We start from the raw sequence: 20,126 nt of genomic DNA on the forward strand, positions 1-20,126 counted from the left end.
AGAAGACCTGCAAGACAGATGGAGCCTTTGTGATATGCCATTTACAAGCAAGCAAAACGAAGAGAGTAAAGACAGCACCAGGCAGCAGCAAGGAAATTCAGCAGCAGTAAATATTGTTTTCTGGGTACAAAATTGGGTTCATAGGAAAAATTGACATTCCAGAAAGACTGTTAAGAACATGGCAAGAATCAACCCCAGAATTAAAAACAAAAAATTGAACAAGCAAGCAAAACACCTGGAGGATCAGGTAGGCAAATAAGGCAGAAACTTAATCGTGTATCCTTTTGAAATAAATTTGGCTAACTAAAACTATTCTTAACTTCTCAAAACATTTTTATTCTTAAACTATCTGATGTTAGGCCTACTAGGAAAGATAGTATTCTTTAGTGGCAGTGATAAGACAATACTGTTTATGTTGTGATAAAATTAATCCTGAGTCAGAATAGCTCCAGCATTGGGAGTTTTTACTTTAGAGCCCTTCAACCCCAAACCTGGCTCTGGACTATTTCAGTTCAACACATGAGCTTCCCTGACCTAATTGTGTAGTACCCAAACTAGTTTTTAAAGTTTGCATGGGTGGAGATGTTTTCTAAGTAAGTGAGATGAGAAAAATCTTGAAATTTTTACATAATATTTTAGTTCATACTTTCTTAACATTATTTCTACAACAGAGGATTTTACTCTTTGGTTCTTATTCCCAGTTCTATTTTTTCTTGTATGTGTAAAGATGAAATAACACATTTACTATGCATAAGTAAATGAACCTAATTTTGTCATTATGCCACTTTCCCAATTAGATACTTTAGAAAGGAACTCAAATGTTTCCTTAATAAAAATACACTGGGAAGGAGAAACAGTGAATTGTTGGATTACTATAGAGAAAATATATTTTACATGATTTAATTAATGCAGTATAACTCATGTTACCCATATGATAAAAAAAAATTTATTTTATTTTTTTATGATAGTTTATTTTATATCACAGATACTAAATTTAAAAGTAATATGCTGATAAAAAGATGAGTTCATTTATTTTATGGAGATATATTATGTTCAGTTAAATGAAAAATTAGGCTTGACTTATGCTTACCTTCTAGTTCAGCTAGAATTTATTGAACTCTTAGGATATGTCAGACTCTGAGCTCATGCTTTTTCCTACATTGTCCTATTTAATATAGCATAATACAATTAGAAGTTAAATAATTGAGTGTTTATACTTATGTTATACTTTGACAATGGTAGTGAAAAAAGTGGAACTCCTATAAATAATTGATTCATATGTTGAATATTAACATTTAATCTGAATGTCAATATTCAATTTTCTCCATTTCATAGTTTAAAATAAAAGATAATGAGGAAATGAGCAAAACTCTATGAAGATAAATCACTGTAATTGTTATTTAATGAAATAACAGCAACATATTTTTAAAAGAGTTCAAAAATAATGTGGCATGTGAGATGTTACATGTCTAGAAAATGCTTGTTTTAACATCAGTGAAATGATAAAATCAACCTGAGTTTTCTGCCAAGTATTTTAACATTAATAAGAATTGACAAGGTTGGAGCCTTTGGAAGTAGTAAACATTTATGAAACTACCTCTCAGTTCCTGTTTATAAAATACATGTGTCTACTTCTATTTAAATCAATACTGGAAAATGTTTTATTCAACTCAACTAAGATATGTATCCATAGGTTGAAAGAGACCCAATAAACTCTATTAACAGATCATTTCTGCATGGAGTCCCATGGGTAGAAATATATGCATACATTCCTGGAGTTATAAGGCATCTTCTTTGCAAGTGTGCCATTCTTATATTTGATTACTCCTTTTCATTCCCATTTATACATCTGGAAGTTTACTCAACACTGTCTTTTTAATTTCTGACAGAAATTAAGCATTCTTGAATTAATCATTCTGATAAAGAGTTCTTTTGGTGAGCCAGAGTTTGGTCTCCACATTTTTTTCCTTTACTCTTCATTCAGCAGTGTTTTTTTTCAATAGATATTTTTAAGTGAAAGTCATGTATGTAAACTACCATTTTGATTACATGCCTTTCTTCACAAAATTTGATGTCATGGAATTTAGTCACTAATATAAATTGTGATACATATGACAGGCCAGATTCACACTTTGAGACGGATGTTTACTCAAAAGTGTGACTAAAGTGTTTAGTGAAAGGATTATTTACAAAGATGTGGGCAGGATAAAGGGAAATCAACTCCAAACCCAGCACCGTCGAGTCGATTCCAACTCATAGCGACCCTAGAGGACAGAGTAGAACTGCCCCATAGAGTTTCCATTAGGGATAGTGAAATTCTAAGGACCTGCAACATCAGGAAACTGTTACTACCCCTAAGTCTAAAGGAACAAGGTTAACAAACTTGCAAGAGCTGTAAGTGTAGAAGAAAGTCACCTGACAAGACCTATGGTTTTGACAGAGGAATGCAGCCATTGTCAAACTGTGGCTCAACAGGGCCCATTCTCTCCCCCCACCCTCCAGCCCTGCCATTTTCTCTTGTTGGCTCAACTCAATCAGAAGTAAGAGGACAAGGGAAGCTGGTGATGCAGGCCGTGGAGACATAGAACATGGAGAAGAGTGGAAAGTGAATTCTTAAGGGTTAGTGGAGAATATACAGCACATTATATTACCCTAATACCAAAGAAAGAAGCAGGCAAGGTGGTCAATTTTTAAACACTGATATGATAAATAGTTTTTGGGGAAAAAATATTCTGAATGAAAATGAACTGCTTTCTCCTTTATTACTCCATTCTAGAATAGGATGAGAATTATCGCAAGTATTATGTAATGGAGGTGAAAAAAAATTGTATTTTTCTGCCCAGGGATTACTGTTAGATTTTAGTTTGTAAAACTAGAAAAATTGTATTTTATGAAAGACTGTAGATAAGAGTTATGGTAAATCAGAATAATGCTTTTTAAAAATACATTCTTAGAAGGCTTAGTGATAGCCACGAACAATTCTAGAAGAAATTACTGATATTTTTATTTGATAATTTTAGCACTTAATTGTACCAGCCCATGTTAGATGCTCTTTGATGAGGATATATAATGGTTCAAGGACACTTCATACATGAACACTGAGCTGGAAAGCTCTTTTCTCTGCTACTGTTCTCTAATATTTTTCGGTAAAAATAAAAACAATAAAAACCTTCCCTTAAAAAAAAAAAGAGGTAGATATATTCCCAATCTACATTTGTGTTCACTTAGATCCAAACCACAAATGCGTTAATGTTTAGAAGGAATCAAATTACAGAAAATCATAGAAAGCATTTGAGTTATCAGTTACATGAAGTTTGGCTTTAAAATTGTTGAATATATGTCCAGTTTAGTTGTAGGTGGGCTTTAACTGGAACAGGGTCATAGATAATACTGTTTGCTCTTCCTTGGGAAAGCATTGGGATATATACTTCAGTGGAACTGGGAAGAGGAAACCATTACGCTCTTGGTAAAAGGAAGAAAAAAGGCAACAATTTCAACAAAAGATATATGATTTATGCAATTTGAATAATATGTGACTATGCTTAATATCTTCTTTCTATCTTCTTTTGGTGCTTCCTGTGTTGTTTAATATTTTGCCCATAGAATCCTTCAATATTGCAACTCGAGGCTTGATTTTTTTTCTCCAGTTCTTTCAGCTTGAGAAATGCCGAGCGTGGAAGGATGGAAGGAATACAGAGAGTTACTATACCAAAAAGTATTGGCCAACATTCAGCCATTTCGGGAGATAGCATATGATCAAGAACCAATGGTACTGAAGGAAGAAAGAAGTCCATGTTGCAACTGAGGCATTGATGAAAAACAAGGTTCCAGGAATTAATGAAATATCAGTTGAGATGTTTCAACAAACAAATGCAACGCTGGAAGCCTTCGCTCGCCTATACCAAGAAATTTGGAAGACAGCTACCTGGCCAACCGACTGGAAGAGATCCCTATTTGTCCCTATTTCAAAGAAAGGTGATCCAACAGAATGCAGAAATTATTGAACAATGTCATTAATATCACATACAAGATAATTAGTATCACATACAAGATAATTAAAAAACGGTTGCAGCAGTACGTTGATAGGGAGTTTCCAGAAATTCAAGCTAGATTCAGAAGAGGACATGGAATGAGGGATGTCATTGCTGATGTCAGATGGATCTTGGCGGAAAGTAGAGAATACCAGAAAGATGTTTACCTGTGTTTTTTTGACTATGCAAAGGCATTTGACTATGTGGATCATAACAAATTATGGATAGCATGCAAAGAATGGGAATTCTAGAACTCTCAATTGTACTCATGAGGAACCTGTACCTAGTCCAAGAGGCAGCCATTCATACAGAACAAGGGGATACTGAGTGGCTTAAAATCAAGAAGGGTGTGCCTCAGAATTGTATCCTTTCACCATTCTTATTCAGTTGTATGCTGAGCAAATAATTGGAGAAGCTGGACTATATGAAGGAGAATGTGGCATCAAGATTGAAGGAAGACACATTAACAACCTGTGATATGCATGTGACACAACCTTGCTTGCTGAAAGCCAAGAGGACTTGAGGCAGTTACTGATGAAGATCCAAGACCACAGCCTTCAATATGGCTTCCACCTCAACATAAAAAAAAAAAAAAAATCCTTACAACTGGACCAATAAGAAACATCATGACAAACAGAGAAAATATTGAAGTTGTCAAGGATTTCATTTAACTTGTATCCACAATCAAAATCCACAGAAGCAGCAGTGAAGAAATCAAAGGACGCATTGTTTTGGGCAAATCTGCTGCAAAAGACCTCTCTAAAGTGTTAAAAAGCAAAGATGTCACTCTGATGACCAACGTGTGCCTGACCCAAGCCATGGTATTTTCAATCACCTCATGTGTGTGAGAAAACTGGACAATGAATAAGGAAGACCAAAGAAGAACTGATGCGTTTGAATTATGGTGTTAGTGAAGAATATTGAATGTATCATGAACTACCAAAAGAAATAACGGGTCTGTACTGGAAGAAGGAAACCCTGGTGGCATAGTGGTTAAGTGCTATGGCTGCTGACCAAAGGGTTGGCAGTTCGAATCCGCCAGGCACTTCCTGGGAACTCTATCGGGCAGTTCTACTCTGTCCTATAGGGTCGCTATGAGTCGGAATCGACTCAACGGCACTGGGTTTTTTTTTTTTTTTTTTGTATTGGACGAAGCACAGCCAGAGTGCTTCTTGGAAATAAGGATAGCAAGACTTTGTCTCACATACTTTGGACATGTTTTCAGAAGGGACCAGTCCCTAGAGAAGGACATCATGCACGGTAAGGTAGAGGGTCAGTGAAAAAAGAGGAAGATCCTTGACGAGATGGATTAACAGCGTGGCAGCAACAATGGGCTCAAACATAGCAATGATTGTTAGGATAAAGCAGGACCGGGCAGTGTTTCATTCTGTTGTATACAGGGTCTGTATGAGTCCAGACTTATTTGACAGCACCTAACAACAACAACAACAACAAACTTAATATGACTGATATTATACAAATTGAAAAATATTCATTTGAAAAGCAATGAATTGTAGTTTGTTCATTTGGTTAGAGGCCTATACAAATAGACTTAAATGTGATTTCCATGTGTATTACTGTTACATGTGGGCATCTCCAGTAGTTGGAATCCACTGAAAGAATCCTTCTATATTGCAACTTGAGGCTTGAATTTTTTCTTCAGTTCTTTCAGCTTGACAAATGCTGAGCGTGTCCTTCCCTTTTGATTTTCTAACTCCAGGTCTTTGCACATTTCAATACTTTGTCTTCTAAAGCTCCCCTTCGAAATCTTCTGCTCAGCTTTTTTGCTTCATTTCTTCCATTTGCTTTAGCTACTCTACATTCAAAAGCAAGTTTCAGAGTTTCTTCTTACATGCATTTTGGTCTGTTCTTTCTTTCTGTCTTTTAAATGATCTTTTGCTTTCTGCATGTATGATGTCCTTGACGATTCCACAACTCCTCTGGTCTTTGGTCATTAGTGTTCAATGCAACAAGTCTATTCTTTAGATGGTCTCTAAATTCAGGCAGGATATACTCAAGGTTATAGGAAACCCTGGTGGCGTAGTGGTTAAGTGCTACAGCTACTATCCAAAGGGTTGGCAGTTTGAATCCGCCAGGCGCTCCTTGGAAACTCTATGGGGCAGTTCTACTCTGTCCTATAGGGTCACTAGGAGTCCGAATCGACTTGATGGCACTGGGATACTCAAGGTTGCACTTTGGCTTTCCTGGACTTGTTTTAATTTTCTTTAGCTTCGACTCGAACTTGCATATGAGGAGTTGATGGTCTGTTCTGCAGTTGGCCCCTAGCTTTTTTCCGACTGATGACATCGAGTATCTCCATCATTTCTTTCCACAGATGTAGTCAGTTTATTTCTGTGTATTCCTTCTGGTGAGGTCCATGTGTATTGTTGCTGTTTATGTTGTTGAAAAAAGGTATTTCAAACGAATAGGTCATTCATCTTGCAAAATGTGATCTTCAGCTTTGTTTCTATCACCGAGGCCATTATTGTCCAACTACTGATCCTTCGTTTCCAACTTTTGCATCCTCATCACCAGTAAGTATTAGTGCATCTTGATTGTATGTTTGATTAATTTCAGACTGCAGAAGTTGGTAAAAATCTTTAATTTCTTCATCTTTGGCATTAGTGTTTGGTATGTAAATTTGAATAATAGTCATATTAACTCATCTTCCTTGTAAACATATGGATATTATCCTATCACTAACAGCATTGTACTTCAGGATATAGCTGTTGTTTTTGACAATGAGTGCAACACCATTCCTCTACAATTTGTCATTCCCAGTATTGTAGACCATGATTGTCCAATTCAAAATGGCCAATACCAGTCCATTTTAGCTCACTAATGCCTAGAATATTGAACTTCAAGTGTTCCATTTCATTTTTGACAACTTCCAGTTTTCCCAGATTCATACTTCATATGTTCCATGTTCCAGTTATTAATGGATGTTTGCAGCTGTTTCTTCTCATTTTGAGTCATGCCATGTCAGCAAATGAAGGTCCCGAAAGCTTGACTCCATCCACATCAAGTCTTCCCCAGTCATACTTTGAGTGCCTTTCAACCTGAGGGGCTCGGCTTCTGGCACTGTATCAGACAATGTTCCACTGCTATTCATAAGGTTTTTGCTGACTTTTTTTTTTTTTTAGAAATAGATAACCAGGTTCTTCTTCCTAGTCTGTCTTAGTCTGGAAGTTCTGCTGAAACCTGTCTACCATGAGTGACCCTGCTAGTATTTGAAATACTGATGGCATAGCTTTCAGCATCACAGCAACAAGCAAGCCACCACAGTATTACACTGACAGACAAATGTTAAAAAAAAAAAAAAAAAAAATGGTGTAGCCAGGATAAATTGCATTTGAGGGGAATGTAATATATTTATGTGCTCTCTACCTATACAGTGCTAAAATTTATTTCTAAATTACTAAATATGGAAATTAGAGTATATTAATGTGTTTTATATTCAACAAATCTAAGGAGTATAACTCAGTACAAAATGAAATATTTATCTTATGGGTATATTTGCAGTAACCACAGTCAGGCACACAGTGCCGTATGTCCCTTTGTATTCCCTTTGTCATACCCCTTGTTTACTATCTCTTAGTAACAAGGGGGAAGAGAAATACTCTTTATAAAATTCTTGAAAATATGTAAATGATTTTTTGAAATATAGCTAAAGTAGGAAATTTCTGTATAATAAATACTAATTTGTATCCTGAAAGTTTTTAGCCTAAAAGGTTATACATTTGACGTTCCCGTGGAACCTCCAGAGAGTATGTAAAAAAAAAAAAAATATGTAAAGGGGTTAATATATATGATGCTTCAAAATGAGACATTCTAGGGTTTGGTTCTTCTCTTTTTCAAATAAATGTATTAAAATTAGGTCACTTCTACCAGCAATTTAGATAGTAATTACATAATTAGCTATTTTTAGAATTGCACTTCTGCTGTTGCTGAAAAATTTCCCTTTATTTCAATGTACTTTTTTTCTTCATTTTTTCTTTTGTGGTAAATATCAGTATCTTTTACATTTTTTTTTTTTACATTAGCTATTCAATGGCATTATCTTTTGTATGCTGACAGCATACATAGGCTTTATATAAATAAGGACACATACTTTTTGTATAAGTTGAAAAATTGGTTCCAGTCCTTGAAATCATAATTAAATATATTATTGTACAGGGGAAATTTTTTGTTTGTTTGTTTTCCATATAGAGCTTTCCATTTTGTAATTGTTTTAAAGATTGCCATTTTGAGATGTAGTGAAACAGTGTTCCTTCTGACCTTTGAACATGGATGCATGACTTAGCTTTTGGCTTCCTGCCTAGCAAAGCCCCAGTGGGGAGAGATGCATTCCAATGTGACATATATTTGAATAGGCCTTCCACAGAGGATAAATTTGATTTGTAAATGTATCAAGAACAGATTCTAAATAGGCTGAAACTTGCATTTTTCTGGTTCAGGAAAATTATTTAAATTCTTGCCTTTATTTTTCTCTATTGCCATTATCGCTGAAACCAACAGCGAGATTTTTTTAAACTTTGACAATGAGAAGAGCAATGAGCCCTGAATTCTATCTTCATTTTTGTTTTTACTCCCATTAATAGTGTAGGTTTCTTTGACTCTGATATCCAGCCGTTTGCCCTGACCTGTGTCAGCACATGCCATCAGAAAGACACAGGCTATGAAACGTGTCCTTCCACTGTGTATTTTCATGTGTATGTACACATGAGAACTGTGCTTCATTATGCTGAAATCTGTCTATAATATCATCTCAAAGTATTGATTGATAAAACATGAGGGCCAAATCTCTACCAATATTATGTGTTCAGGAATTAAAAAGCATTTATATGTGTAAGTAACTCAGGTTTTTTTCACAGACACTGGAATTTTTTTTTTTTTTTAATTTGGGACAAAGCAGAATGTGTATTAGGAACACTTTAGGCAGCTCACTCTAATATCTCTTTGCTGTTTTAACACTACTACTAATTCTATGCTAATTCTATGCGCCATATACCTCCTACCTCATTTACTAGTCCCGCAGCTAATTCCCTGAAGACATTTTTAAGAGATTAGCAAATTTATCAGAAAAGCTAATTTGAAGCAAGTTGTTAATGTCCTGGAAGGGTGCAGTTTGTTATACTCTTGCTCTTACAGGGGTTTTTAATTGTCTTTAATACCTATTCAAGGGAATTAGAATGTACTGTGATATTTTTCTCTTAGCATCCTTTGCCTTGGCCATCTCAAACTACATGGGGGTAGTTGTCTGTCCTGATTATCCATGAAAAGATCCTGAGAATAATAATAATAATAATAATAAAATCCTGAGAATGTCAACCAAAATATCATGTTCAGGAGCGATTTGAACATTTTACTCTTCTCAGTGGGTCAGTTCCTTCATGTACGTACTCTGTCACTTTTGGAAGATGATATCACCTCTGACTTTGTCTAAAATACCAACAACGTTCTCACCTACCGTTCTCTTTATTTCTTTAGAATATCTCTGACTTATGTAACAATGCCCTTAGCCTTTCCTCCAAATCTTGGAAAAAGAAGGTACCTATCTCTAAGGCTAGTAGCTAAAGTCAGTATCATATTCTTTCCTGAATCCTGGGGACCTTTTTATTTACTTCTTTCCTAGCATCTCAGATCTTTTCTTCTGTATTGGCACCTTCCTTTAGCTTTCAGATATGCAGAGGTCTAGCTGACTTGCAATAGGGTCACTATGGGTCGGAATCGACTCGACAGCCCTGGGTTTAGTTTTTTGGGTTTAGCTGACTTGCAAAGAAAAGCACTACCACGTTTTAACTTTCCAGCCCCCTCTTATTATAACCTATCTCTATTTAATTTTTCTGTTAACTTATCTTCTTGATTGAGCTATATCAACCCTCCCCATTTCTTCACCATAGATTACCTCATTAGTTCTCCTTCATTAGATTTTTTCTTTGGCATTTTCTTCATATGCTCCTCCTCTTAAGGTTAACAATAATGATGTAGTTCAAGTTCAACAGCATTAGAAAACAATTACGCATTATTTTAAACATCTGTCTGTAGTTTGACATCTTTGATTGTTGTTTTATTTCTCTTCTCCTTACTCTGATTCCTCATTTACCTTATTTATAAATATTCTTTAAGGCCTTTTTGGCCTTTTTTTTTTTTACTTCTCTCTATTCTGTACCTCAGACAACTCATTCACATGAATAGTATTTTATATAAGTAGCAGAATAAGTAACTGGAAAAATTTACTCCAGAAAGAAAATAGGGGTAAGATAAGGGAGGAAAGCGTGATTATTGCCTTCAGTTTTCTGAAGGACTGCCTTGGAGAAGAGGGAGGAGGTTTTTATATGGCCCAAAGAGCAGAATTTGCATTGATGGGTAAAAATCAGAGGGAAATAGATTTTATCTCAATATAAATGGAACTTTACAAAGGCAGATCTATGTGAAAACATAATGAGCTCTTTTTGAGACGGAGAGTTCCCGTTTTGCTGAGAACTTTAAGTATAGCCTGGACAACCCCTTGAAAAGAAAATTATAGAGGTGGTTCAAACATTAAGAGTTGGTGTACTGGATGATACTCAGACCAAATTTAACCTTTAAATTCTTATTTTCTGAGACATAAATCCACATTCCAACTCCCACCGCTTATTTGTGCTCAATTCCACATCTTCAGTTGTCTGCTGTGAATTTCAACTTGGAAATCTTACTATTTTTTCAAGCCCAACAACTCCAAAATGGAGTCAATTTTCTTTTCACAACTAAACCGACTCTGTTACTGAGTTACTTCTTCCAGTGATATCTTCATATTCTTGGGCATCTGGGCTTAACATCTTAAGTTATCTTTTTGTCCCATCAATATGTTGCTGTTATCTTCTTAGTTTATTCTCCTTTCAGTCACTTTCTCTTTTCAAATTCATCTTACACATGATAACACATTAAATCTACTTAAAACAAAAAACAAAAACTTGACTCATAACACTGTTCTGCACAGCAATACCCCTTTGTTTATGTTTCAAAGTACAAATTCTCAGGCTTTTCGTTTGAGAAACTCCATGATTTAACCCTTAGGTATTTTTCCATCAAACTCTTGGATTCAGCTCGTCTAAACTCCTCTCAAATTCTCTAACTACAGTAAGTCACCAGGTCCATCTAACGGACAAATTATATTTAAGAATGGACTGCCATAAAGCCTATCAGTGAAAGAAAAAGCTCCAAGGCTTGTCAATGATTTGAAAGCTGCACATGCAGCAAGTGAAGGTGATCGTGATGAAGGATTTGTTGTGAGTAGGGGTTGGCTCTATCATTTCAAAGTGAGGGCAAATTTGTATAACATTAAAGTGCAAAGTGAAGCAATGAGTGCCTTGCAAGTGCTGCCAGTGATTTTCCTGAGATGTTGATAACTGATGCTAAGTAAGAATGGTATTTACCTGTTCCGACTTAGTTACAAATTCGACTTCAAGACAGACTTAGGAACTGATCTCGTTCGTAACTTGGGGACTGCCTGTGTATACATTTCCACATCTGTTATTTCCCCTTCCTGGAAAGCCTATTCAACTCCTGAGGAACAATGTGAGTTCAGCCTCCTAAACGAAACAGTGATTTAATTGTATGGATTCTCATACTCTTGTTTTCATTAGTACTTATTATGGCACTTAGTGAAAGACTGCTTCCTTAATGAAAGAAGGACAGGGTCCCGGTGTCTGATGTTTTGATATAATTGATGAATAGAAGAAAATGTATTTTTTCCCTTCTTCAGCATACTTGATATAATCGATGAATAGAAAAAAATGTTGTATTTTTTCCCTTCTTCAGCAAACTCTTTGGGTTCCAAAGGAGAAAAAAAAAAACTTATCTAATAGTCATACTCTAGGATATGCTTAGAAATACATCTTGGAAACTTTATTCGTCTGTAGTTCAGTTTTTCATTTCTCCTTCTGCGCTCAGTGTTTATAACCATATGAATGTTGAAAATAGTTTGTATTTTACGTCATTCAGTATTTTGTGTTTTGTCCATTCCTGCATGGTCTAATGGATCATACTCTTCACCCAATTATTTTATTGGGACCAAATGAGTGAGTGTATTGTTTTGAACATTGCATACAGTGTTCAAAAGACATAGCCTCTGTTCAGCCGTTCTGAATAAGGTAAAAATACATAGAGAAACTAAATGGAGGTTTAATGTACAGCTTAGCTTTTGAATAAAATGCATTATACTGAAGCAAAGTAGTTAGAGTTGTAGTTTACTTAATACTTGCTACTACTCGTTTTCAAGGAATTAGATTCCCAACCCTATTTTTAATGGCAGTAGAATTATTTCACCCTGCCATACCTTTAGTGGCATCAATTCTAATGATTTTCATATTTTCCTTGTGTAGTTCAAAGTATCAGTTTGTTTAGAATAATTCATTATCAGAGATAAAAATGAATGTTACTAAATTGACAGGATAATTGTTTGTTTTCTGTTTTTCATCTCACTAACAAATGATGCCAACTGGAATGTTTGACTGCCTTCCTTCAGTTTCATGGAAAATCAAATGATGTTCCTTCTCTGACTATGTGGTCAAACTTATTTGAGTCTTCTCCTTTTTGAACCAACACTTGATAATCAAATAGAATGTTTGCTTACAAGCGGACTTAAGTGAATTAAAGTCTTAAAATATTTGATCGTATTGAAGTTTATTTTCTGAACATTAAATATATATACTACGTTTAACCTTCTTTCTTCCCGTTCTACAGAGAAATGATGAAGAAGCAGTTGTGGATAGAGGTGGAACTCGTTCTATTCTCAAAACACACTTTGAGAAAGAGGATTTAGAAGGTAAGAAGCTCTCCTTCTTGGGATAGCTATTGGTATGTTTTTCTAAAGCTTTTTAAAGAGAAGCTTGTCCTGTTGAGGAGAATTGCAGGAGCTGGCGTCACAGGAGTGAGGAGAGGAGGAGGGAGGGAGAGACCATTGTTTTGGTGCAGCCTGGAATTTCAATAGGCAGACCTGCAAACAATGAGAGCCAAAAACCAAAACCAAACCCACTGCTGTTGAGTTGATTCTAACTCAATGCAACCTTATAGAAGAGAGTGGAACTGCCCCATAGGGTTTCCAAGGCTGTAAACCTTTTTTTTTTTCTTGCACTGTAGATGAAGGTTTACAGAGCAAACCAGCTTCTCGATAAACAATTAATACGCGTATTGGTTTATGACATCGATTGCCAACCCATGACACGTCAACACTCTCCACTTCTCAACCTTGGGTTCCCTGTTACCAGCTTTCCTGTCCTCTCCTGCCTTCTCATCCTTGCCCGTAGACTGGTGTGCCCACTGAGTCTCATTTTTTTTTTTATGGGTCTGTCTAATCTTTGGCTGAAGGGTGAACCTCAGGGGTGACTTCATTACTGAACTAAAAGAGTGTCTGGCAGCCATACTCGTAGGTTTTCTCTAGTCTCTGTTAGACCAGTAAGTTCAAGGCTATAAATCTTTACAAAAGCAGACTACAACATCTTTCTCCCACTGTTCAAACCTCCGACCTTTTGGTTAGCAGCCAAGTACTTTAACCACCACACTACTAGGGCTCACAATCAATAAGAAGTATTCGCTTATTCAACAGACAATTTATTGAGCCTCTACTGTATTCCAGGCACTATGTCATTAATTCAATAATCCTTGCTTTAAGATTTACTATCAATTGGGAAATGAAAAGAAAAATTGATGACAAATCAGTATATCAAGAGTTATGAGAGACGCAAGTAGAGGGTGCTCACAGGAAAAGCACCTGACCCCAGTCTAAGTTATTAGAATGGGATATCACTGGAATACAGTGAAGGATAATTGGCCTTCTAATTCCTTCTAGAGGAGCCCTGGTAGGACAATGTTTAAAGTACTTGGTTGCTAGCCTAAAGGTTGGTGGTTTGAACCCATCTCCCGCTTTGTGGGAGAAAACACCTAGTGATCTGCTCCCGTAAAGATTACAACTGAGGAAAACCTATGGGGCAGTTATACTTTGTCCTGTAGAGTCACTATAAGTCAGAATCAATTCAATAGCACCCAACAACGATCCCTTCTAGTCTTTCCCAGATATATAGTATGGAAGTGGAGACATCATATGTGTATACTCTCCTCAGTAGGAAAAAGGCCAGATAATTCAGCAGGGAGGTGGTATGGCTTAGTGGTTTCGTATAGGCTCTGAAACTGCACTGGGTTCAAATAGCAATTCTGCCACTTATTTTACTTAACTTTAAGCCAGTTAGCTAACTGCACTTTAGTTTTCTCAACTGTTAAAATAAGGGTAGTAATGGAATATATTTTCAAATGTTTTTATATGAATTAAAGGAAAAATACTTAGCACCTGGCATAAGTTATATGACTATTTACAATTATTATTATACTACATTTTAATGTACACACATACCATTAGTTCATTTTTTACCCAGAAATTATTACTAGTTATCAGGTGGGACCTGTCCCTGGAGAAGGACATCATGCTTGGTAAATAGAGGGTTCAGCGGAAAAGTGGAAGACCCATAACAAGATGGATTGACACAGTGGCTGCAACGATGGGCTCAAGCATTACAACATTTGTGAGGATGACGTAGGACTGGGCAGTGTTTCGTTCTGTAGTACATAGGGTCGCTGTGAGTTGGAACCGACTCGATGGGTACCTAACAAAAACAGTGACTTGATACGCTATCCACTTTCCTCGCGCAAATTTACAGGAGCAAAAAACTTGAAATATTTAAACTAATGGTTAATATAAAATATATGTTAAAACTTGATATGCCATTATGTCACATTTTTGGCATCAGATTTACCTTCCTACTTTTGTTGTGCCATGACTTAAGCTAAGCTCATATTCACTAAATACAGAAAAGCCTAATGAGGAGAAAGTTAGTCTAGAAATATACTGAATGCCAAGATAAAGCCATTTTGGGTTTGAAGATTGTGATGGATAATCCATACACAGAAAAGTGGAAGTTGTCAATGATTAATCATTTATAATTACAATAAAACACTTAATGGTCCTTAGGATGGAAAATACATACTACAATGATAAGATTTATAAGGTTAATTTAATTACTATACCTGCATATAATACATACATTTTCTTTACCTAGGCATGGTTAGGAAATACATGTGGTAGTGTACCAAAACCAAACCTGTATCCACTAAGTTGATTCTGACTCATGGCAACCCCATGTGTCACAGAGTAGAGCTGAACTCCATAGGGTTTTCTTGGCTGTAATCTTTATGGAAATAGATTGCCAGGTCTTTCTCCCAAGGCACTGCTTGGTGAGTTTGTACCATCAACCTTTCAGTTGGTAGTCCGAATGCAAACTGTTTGCACCACACAGAGGCCTTCAATTCTTTTAGTAAATAAGCTTTCTGATTGGTGAAACACAATTGGGTAATCTAGCTTTTGCTCTGTTTGCTGATATCTACAGTGGATACTGTATATACATATATTATCTTCCTTATTTGATTATAAGCTCTTTGAGGGACAAATTTTTGTTTTATACATCTTTGCATTCTCCCATGGTATCCAGCACTTTCTCTTAAACTAGATAGGTGCTAAAGAAATGTGTTATATTGAATCTCACTCATGTAATTCAATAACGTGTCACTAATAATGTATAATTAATGCTTGTCAGAAATTTAATTACTTTTCAAACATTTAAAATATAAATACAGGAATCTCTATTTTTTCCTATATTAAGATAAATCAATCTAGTTACATTTTAAGCTGATATACAGGAATTTATAAATTTAAAACAGAAATGGAAAAGTTAAACTAATCACTAAACTTGGCCTGCGAATTAAAAAAATTTTTTTTAACCCAAAGTATGGTTTTTATCAGATATTAAAATAATCTCTAGTCAAGGATTTAATATCTTCTTATTCTTTTATTCACTCCATTTGAGAAAATATTGGCTTATTAGCTTATTTTCTTTTGAGGCCGCTCTACTCTGTACACACGGGGTCGCCATAAGTCGGAATCGATTTCATGGTATCTGACAACAATAATGTGTTATAAATCTAAAGTCCAATGAAATAACATAAGCAAAGCTGTTGAGTTGATTCCGAATCATGGCGACCCCATGTGTTACAGAGTAGAGCTGCTCCATGGGGTTTTCTTGGCTGTACTCTTTGCAGAAGTAGATCTCTAGGCCATTCTTCTGCAGTGCTACGGGGGGGGGGGGCGGTGGGGGATTAAACTGCCAACCTTTCACTTAGTAGTCGAGTGCAAACCAAATGATTTTGAAAACATTTGTAAAATCTTACAGTTAGCAAATTCCCATTAGCCTGGGAGTTTCATAAGCAGGAAAGCCAACTCTCCTAATGGAGATTAGTTTTATTATAACCTCATGTTCTCTTATTTTAAATTTTTTTCTCTCCCATACCACAAAGTGAATAATCTTATTGTTGCCTTATTCCAAGTGTCTTTCTCTTTGAAAAAGACTTTTTTCCTACTGTTGTTGGTTGATTAACTTTTGTATAATTTAGTATGGTTCATATAGACTCAACACCAATTGAAGGGGCAATTCTAAATGGTATTTGGTCCATTGATAATAACTACTGGAGTTAATTAATTATAAACATCTATTTGAAAGTGTACATTTGCCTGCCAAACACTTTGGATATTTGAAGATAGGAGTTAGGCAGAGAGGCTGATACTGGATACTTCAGAAAAAAACAGCCAATAGTAAATTTCATTCCATTATTGAGCTAAGGGACTTAACTTTGAACACCTATGCATATTTCATGATGAGCGCTTTCTTCTATTTTCCCATGTTTTCTATACTAAGAATAAGAACCAAAAAGAGAATAAATATACTTTTAAAGTCTTTCATAAAGGAATTTACTTTTTTGTTTTTGTAAAATTAACTCTAAGGTGAACTGTACACTGTATTCCACGTTTCTTCACTGTAATTGCTCCACGTAATTTGTGTATGTGATCCACATCAGTTTATTTTGATATACAATTTATTCGTGGGAGTTTTGTTTATTTGAAGTGATAGGTCACTTGATAGTTGTATAGTCTGCTTTTACAGTCTATTATAATCCCAGGTAAATTTGAAAGACCTAAAGTATTTCTCTAAATTGGGTAATTGTTTATTAGACCATTGGCAAGTAGTTATAGACATGTGTTTGCAAGAGGATAGTAACATATACTCTAATGTGTATGTATGGCTAAGAAACTCTTCAAGTTTGTGGTTTCATAATTTGGGGGTTCCATTTTTATATCCCTAGCTTTTTTTTTTTTAGCTTAGGATGTCAGTTTTTAGGCAATAACTTTATAACAAGAGCCCATGTTTTTTATTCTTCTTTCATTGTTCCTTACTAATCAAATCTGTTGTAGTATTACTATCTATCAAAAGCACAGTGCAATATTTGGGGTTATTTGCTATTGAAAGTGACTTATGACATATCCTCTTTGAAAGAGGAGAACTGTGTGTTTGTGTGTGTATACATAACATTTTAATTCAATCACTATTTCAGAGATACAGTAGATGAAAAGAAATTCCCTTTCATTATATTAAATATAATCCTATAAATATTAAAAGAGGGAATTTCAAGGTAAGGAAATTCCTTTAATCCTTTAATATTTTTCTCGAAAAATACTTTGAAGACTAATAACCAGAAATGATCAAAGCCTCTTAGTATTTACTACATACGTTTATATTAACAATATACTTTTGTTTTTCATTTTTTAGACCTCTGTGACTTGATTAAGTGTGTTCATTATTTAGTTACACAGTTTAACAATGTAGGGGTAGTACTGTGAAGGTGACATTGTGAAGGAGATTAACAGTCTACTTGATTAAATTCTTAAATCTGTATTTTGGCTGCTTATCTTTTCCAATAGGGCTATACTTTACAGCTCCTCAAATACTTGTGATACATAACCTCCACAGGTTATTCCCCATCTACAGGATCCCCCACAATATAAGTCGGGGTAGGTTACCAGTGAATTAGGAAATTTCTCAGGAAGTCATCATCATTCACCAATATTTATTAATTACTAATAGGGTACAAGCACTGAACCAAGTCTCTATTTTATGCTCTTTGTTCTCCAAGGAGGTTTAGATAGCGGTGCTGTCAACAGAACACTTGAGTTCTAGATTCCTTTCGGAAAAAAAAAAAAATACTGTAGCTACTTTGCACATACATGTATACATTTAAAATAGTGGTTGATAGAAATGATGATAATAAAAAAGTATTTAATAATAATTGAAAAAGATGTTGCTCTTGATATTTTGGATAATACAAACTTTTAATTTTAACAATATAGGGTCCCTAAAACCACATTAGAATTAATTCCATTTCGGGGTATTCTGAGGTTACCTTCTGAGTGTTCTTTTTTGTATTTTCTGCTAGTGACTTTGTTTACTCCCCCATTCTGTCTTCCCTTTTTCTTGGCCACAAACTTGCTCCTACTTCCCCTAGTGTGTCATTCTATTTTTTCCCTTTCTCTCTTGTTTCTCCCTGTTAATGAGCTTCAGGTGGGGAGATAATAAAGGAAGTAAAAATGATTTAAATCGTGTTAGAATAAAATGAAATTTTAATTTTCTACCAATAAAATAAGCTTTTGTCTGGTCTCTAGGGCAAGAAAATTATGAATATTCTATTTGACTATTTTCAAAACTGCTTCTAAATTACCTTAGGTGGATTTGTAATAAAAGTATTACAGCCTTATTAGTAAAAGGATTTCCAATTTTCAACTAAATTATTTTAAATCATCCTTATTTTTTTTCTTTTCATAAGTTAATTTGTTTCTTGTAGTGATAAATTGCCATGATTTAACTAAATGAAAATATAGCAGGAGAGCATTTTATGGCATCATAGTGATTAATAGAAAACTGTAGTGTCAGCAATACCAATCCAGTTAATAGTGGTATTGATCATGAAAATGAACTACGTTGAGATATTGACTTGTTATGTGAATGGTGTATTTCTCTCATGCCATCCAATTCTAATTCACTCTTAAGGTTTATTGATTAACCTACATTTTACCTATTAAAACAGTGCTCTCAATTGCCAACTACAGTGGCCCTCTGCCCACAGCCCTTCTGAATTTTCTGTGGTTTTTAAAAATTTTTGACTATGCCTTTATTCTTACTTCATAAACCACGTCTTCCTTGGCACTTTCCTCTTTTATCCACTGGTCTCCCTTACCCTGACTGAATGTCTATATTTTTCCCAAAATTAAAATACTTTTATTGTTTTTTGAATTATAAAAATAATATAAATTCAAATAGAAAATCCAAGAAATATAGAAAAGTGCCCCCCCCCACCACCACACATAGAAGATGATCACCAGGTCTTTTCTCCCACAGAGCCGCTGGTGGGTTTGAACTGATGACCTTTTGGTTAGCTGATGAGTGCTTAACCATTGTGCCACCAGGGCTCCTTAGGCTAACCAAAAGGTCTTCAGAAATGCATTAATGACTTTAAATCTCAAAGCAAAGGGATTTTGCTTCAGCTTCACTTCTTCCTAAAAGGCTTTTTGGGTCATATGTGACTCTGAGGATGAAAATGGATACAAGCGGGAGGATAACACCCAGTTTCACTTTTTCAGCATCATCTTAGCTCTATGTTTTTGCATCCGTTAAAGTAATTTATCTTTTCACACAAAGGTGGGTACTTAGTATCCACATAATTATGGAATTATGAAACTGCTCAAGTGATTATTTCTAGAAAACAGAGCCAGTTTTATTAAGGTAAATTGATCAGGCCACTTCTGGGTATACAAAACTGTCAACAACTTTAAATAACAACCAAAAGGAAGTTCTGTCTTTATGTCCCTACCAGGTAATGCTCCCCACCCCCTTAAGTCACATCGCCTTGATTTGTAGTATTTGCCAATTTCCATGGTTAAATATTCCCTGTATGGCTGACTTCAAGCCGCAGATATGTTTTCACTAAAAGCTGAAAAGATATGTGCACAACTGGCTCTGGTGAGCTGGTGTAAGCCAGCCCCATCATGCCACTGCTACCAGGATATGTATGGTAAAGCGCAAAGTCATTGTTTTCATCTAAAATTTTCTGTAAAAATTATTGAAAAACAAGAAACAGTTTCCATATGTCAGTCTAAGGCCATGTTTATTGCAATAGATG

The 20,126-nt window shown here is 35.3% G+C and overlaps 1 protein-coding gene across 1 annotated transcript in view; it reads left to right on the top strand.

Annotated features, from left to right (window-relative positions):
- The window catches only part of SLC4A10 (solute carrier family 4 member 10), a 234,851-nt gene that overhangs the window by 32,520 nt on the left and 182,205 nt on the right, over window positions 1–20,126 (top strand). The window contains exon 2 of the mRNA XM_049888826.1: window positions 12,759–12,840. Within this exon, the coding sequence (XP_049744783.1) occupies window positions 12,759–12,840 (82 nt within the window). The remainder of the gene's footprint in view (window positions 1–12,758; window positions 12,841–20,126) is intronic.

The sequence above is a fragment of the Elephas maximus genome, chromosome 6 (genome assembly GCF_024166365.1).
Source record: "Elephas maximus indicus isolate mEleMax1 chromosome 6, mEleMax1 primary haplotype, whole genome shotgun sequence".
In the NCBI taxonomy this organism is placed as follows: Eukaryota; Metazoa; Chordata; class Mammalia; order Proboscidea; family Elephantidae; genus Elephas; species Elephas maximus.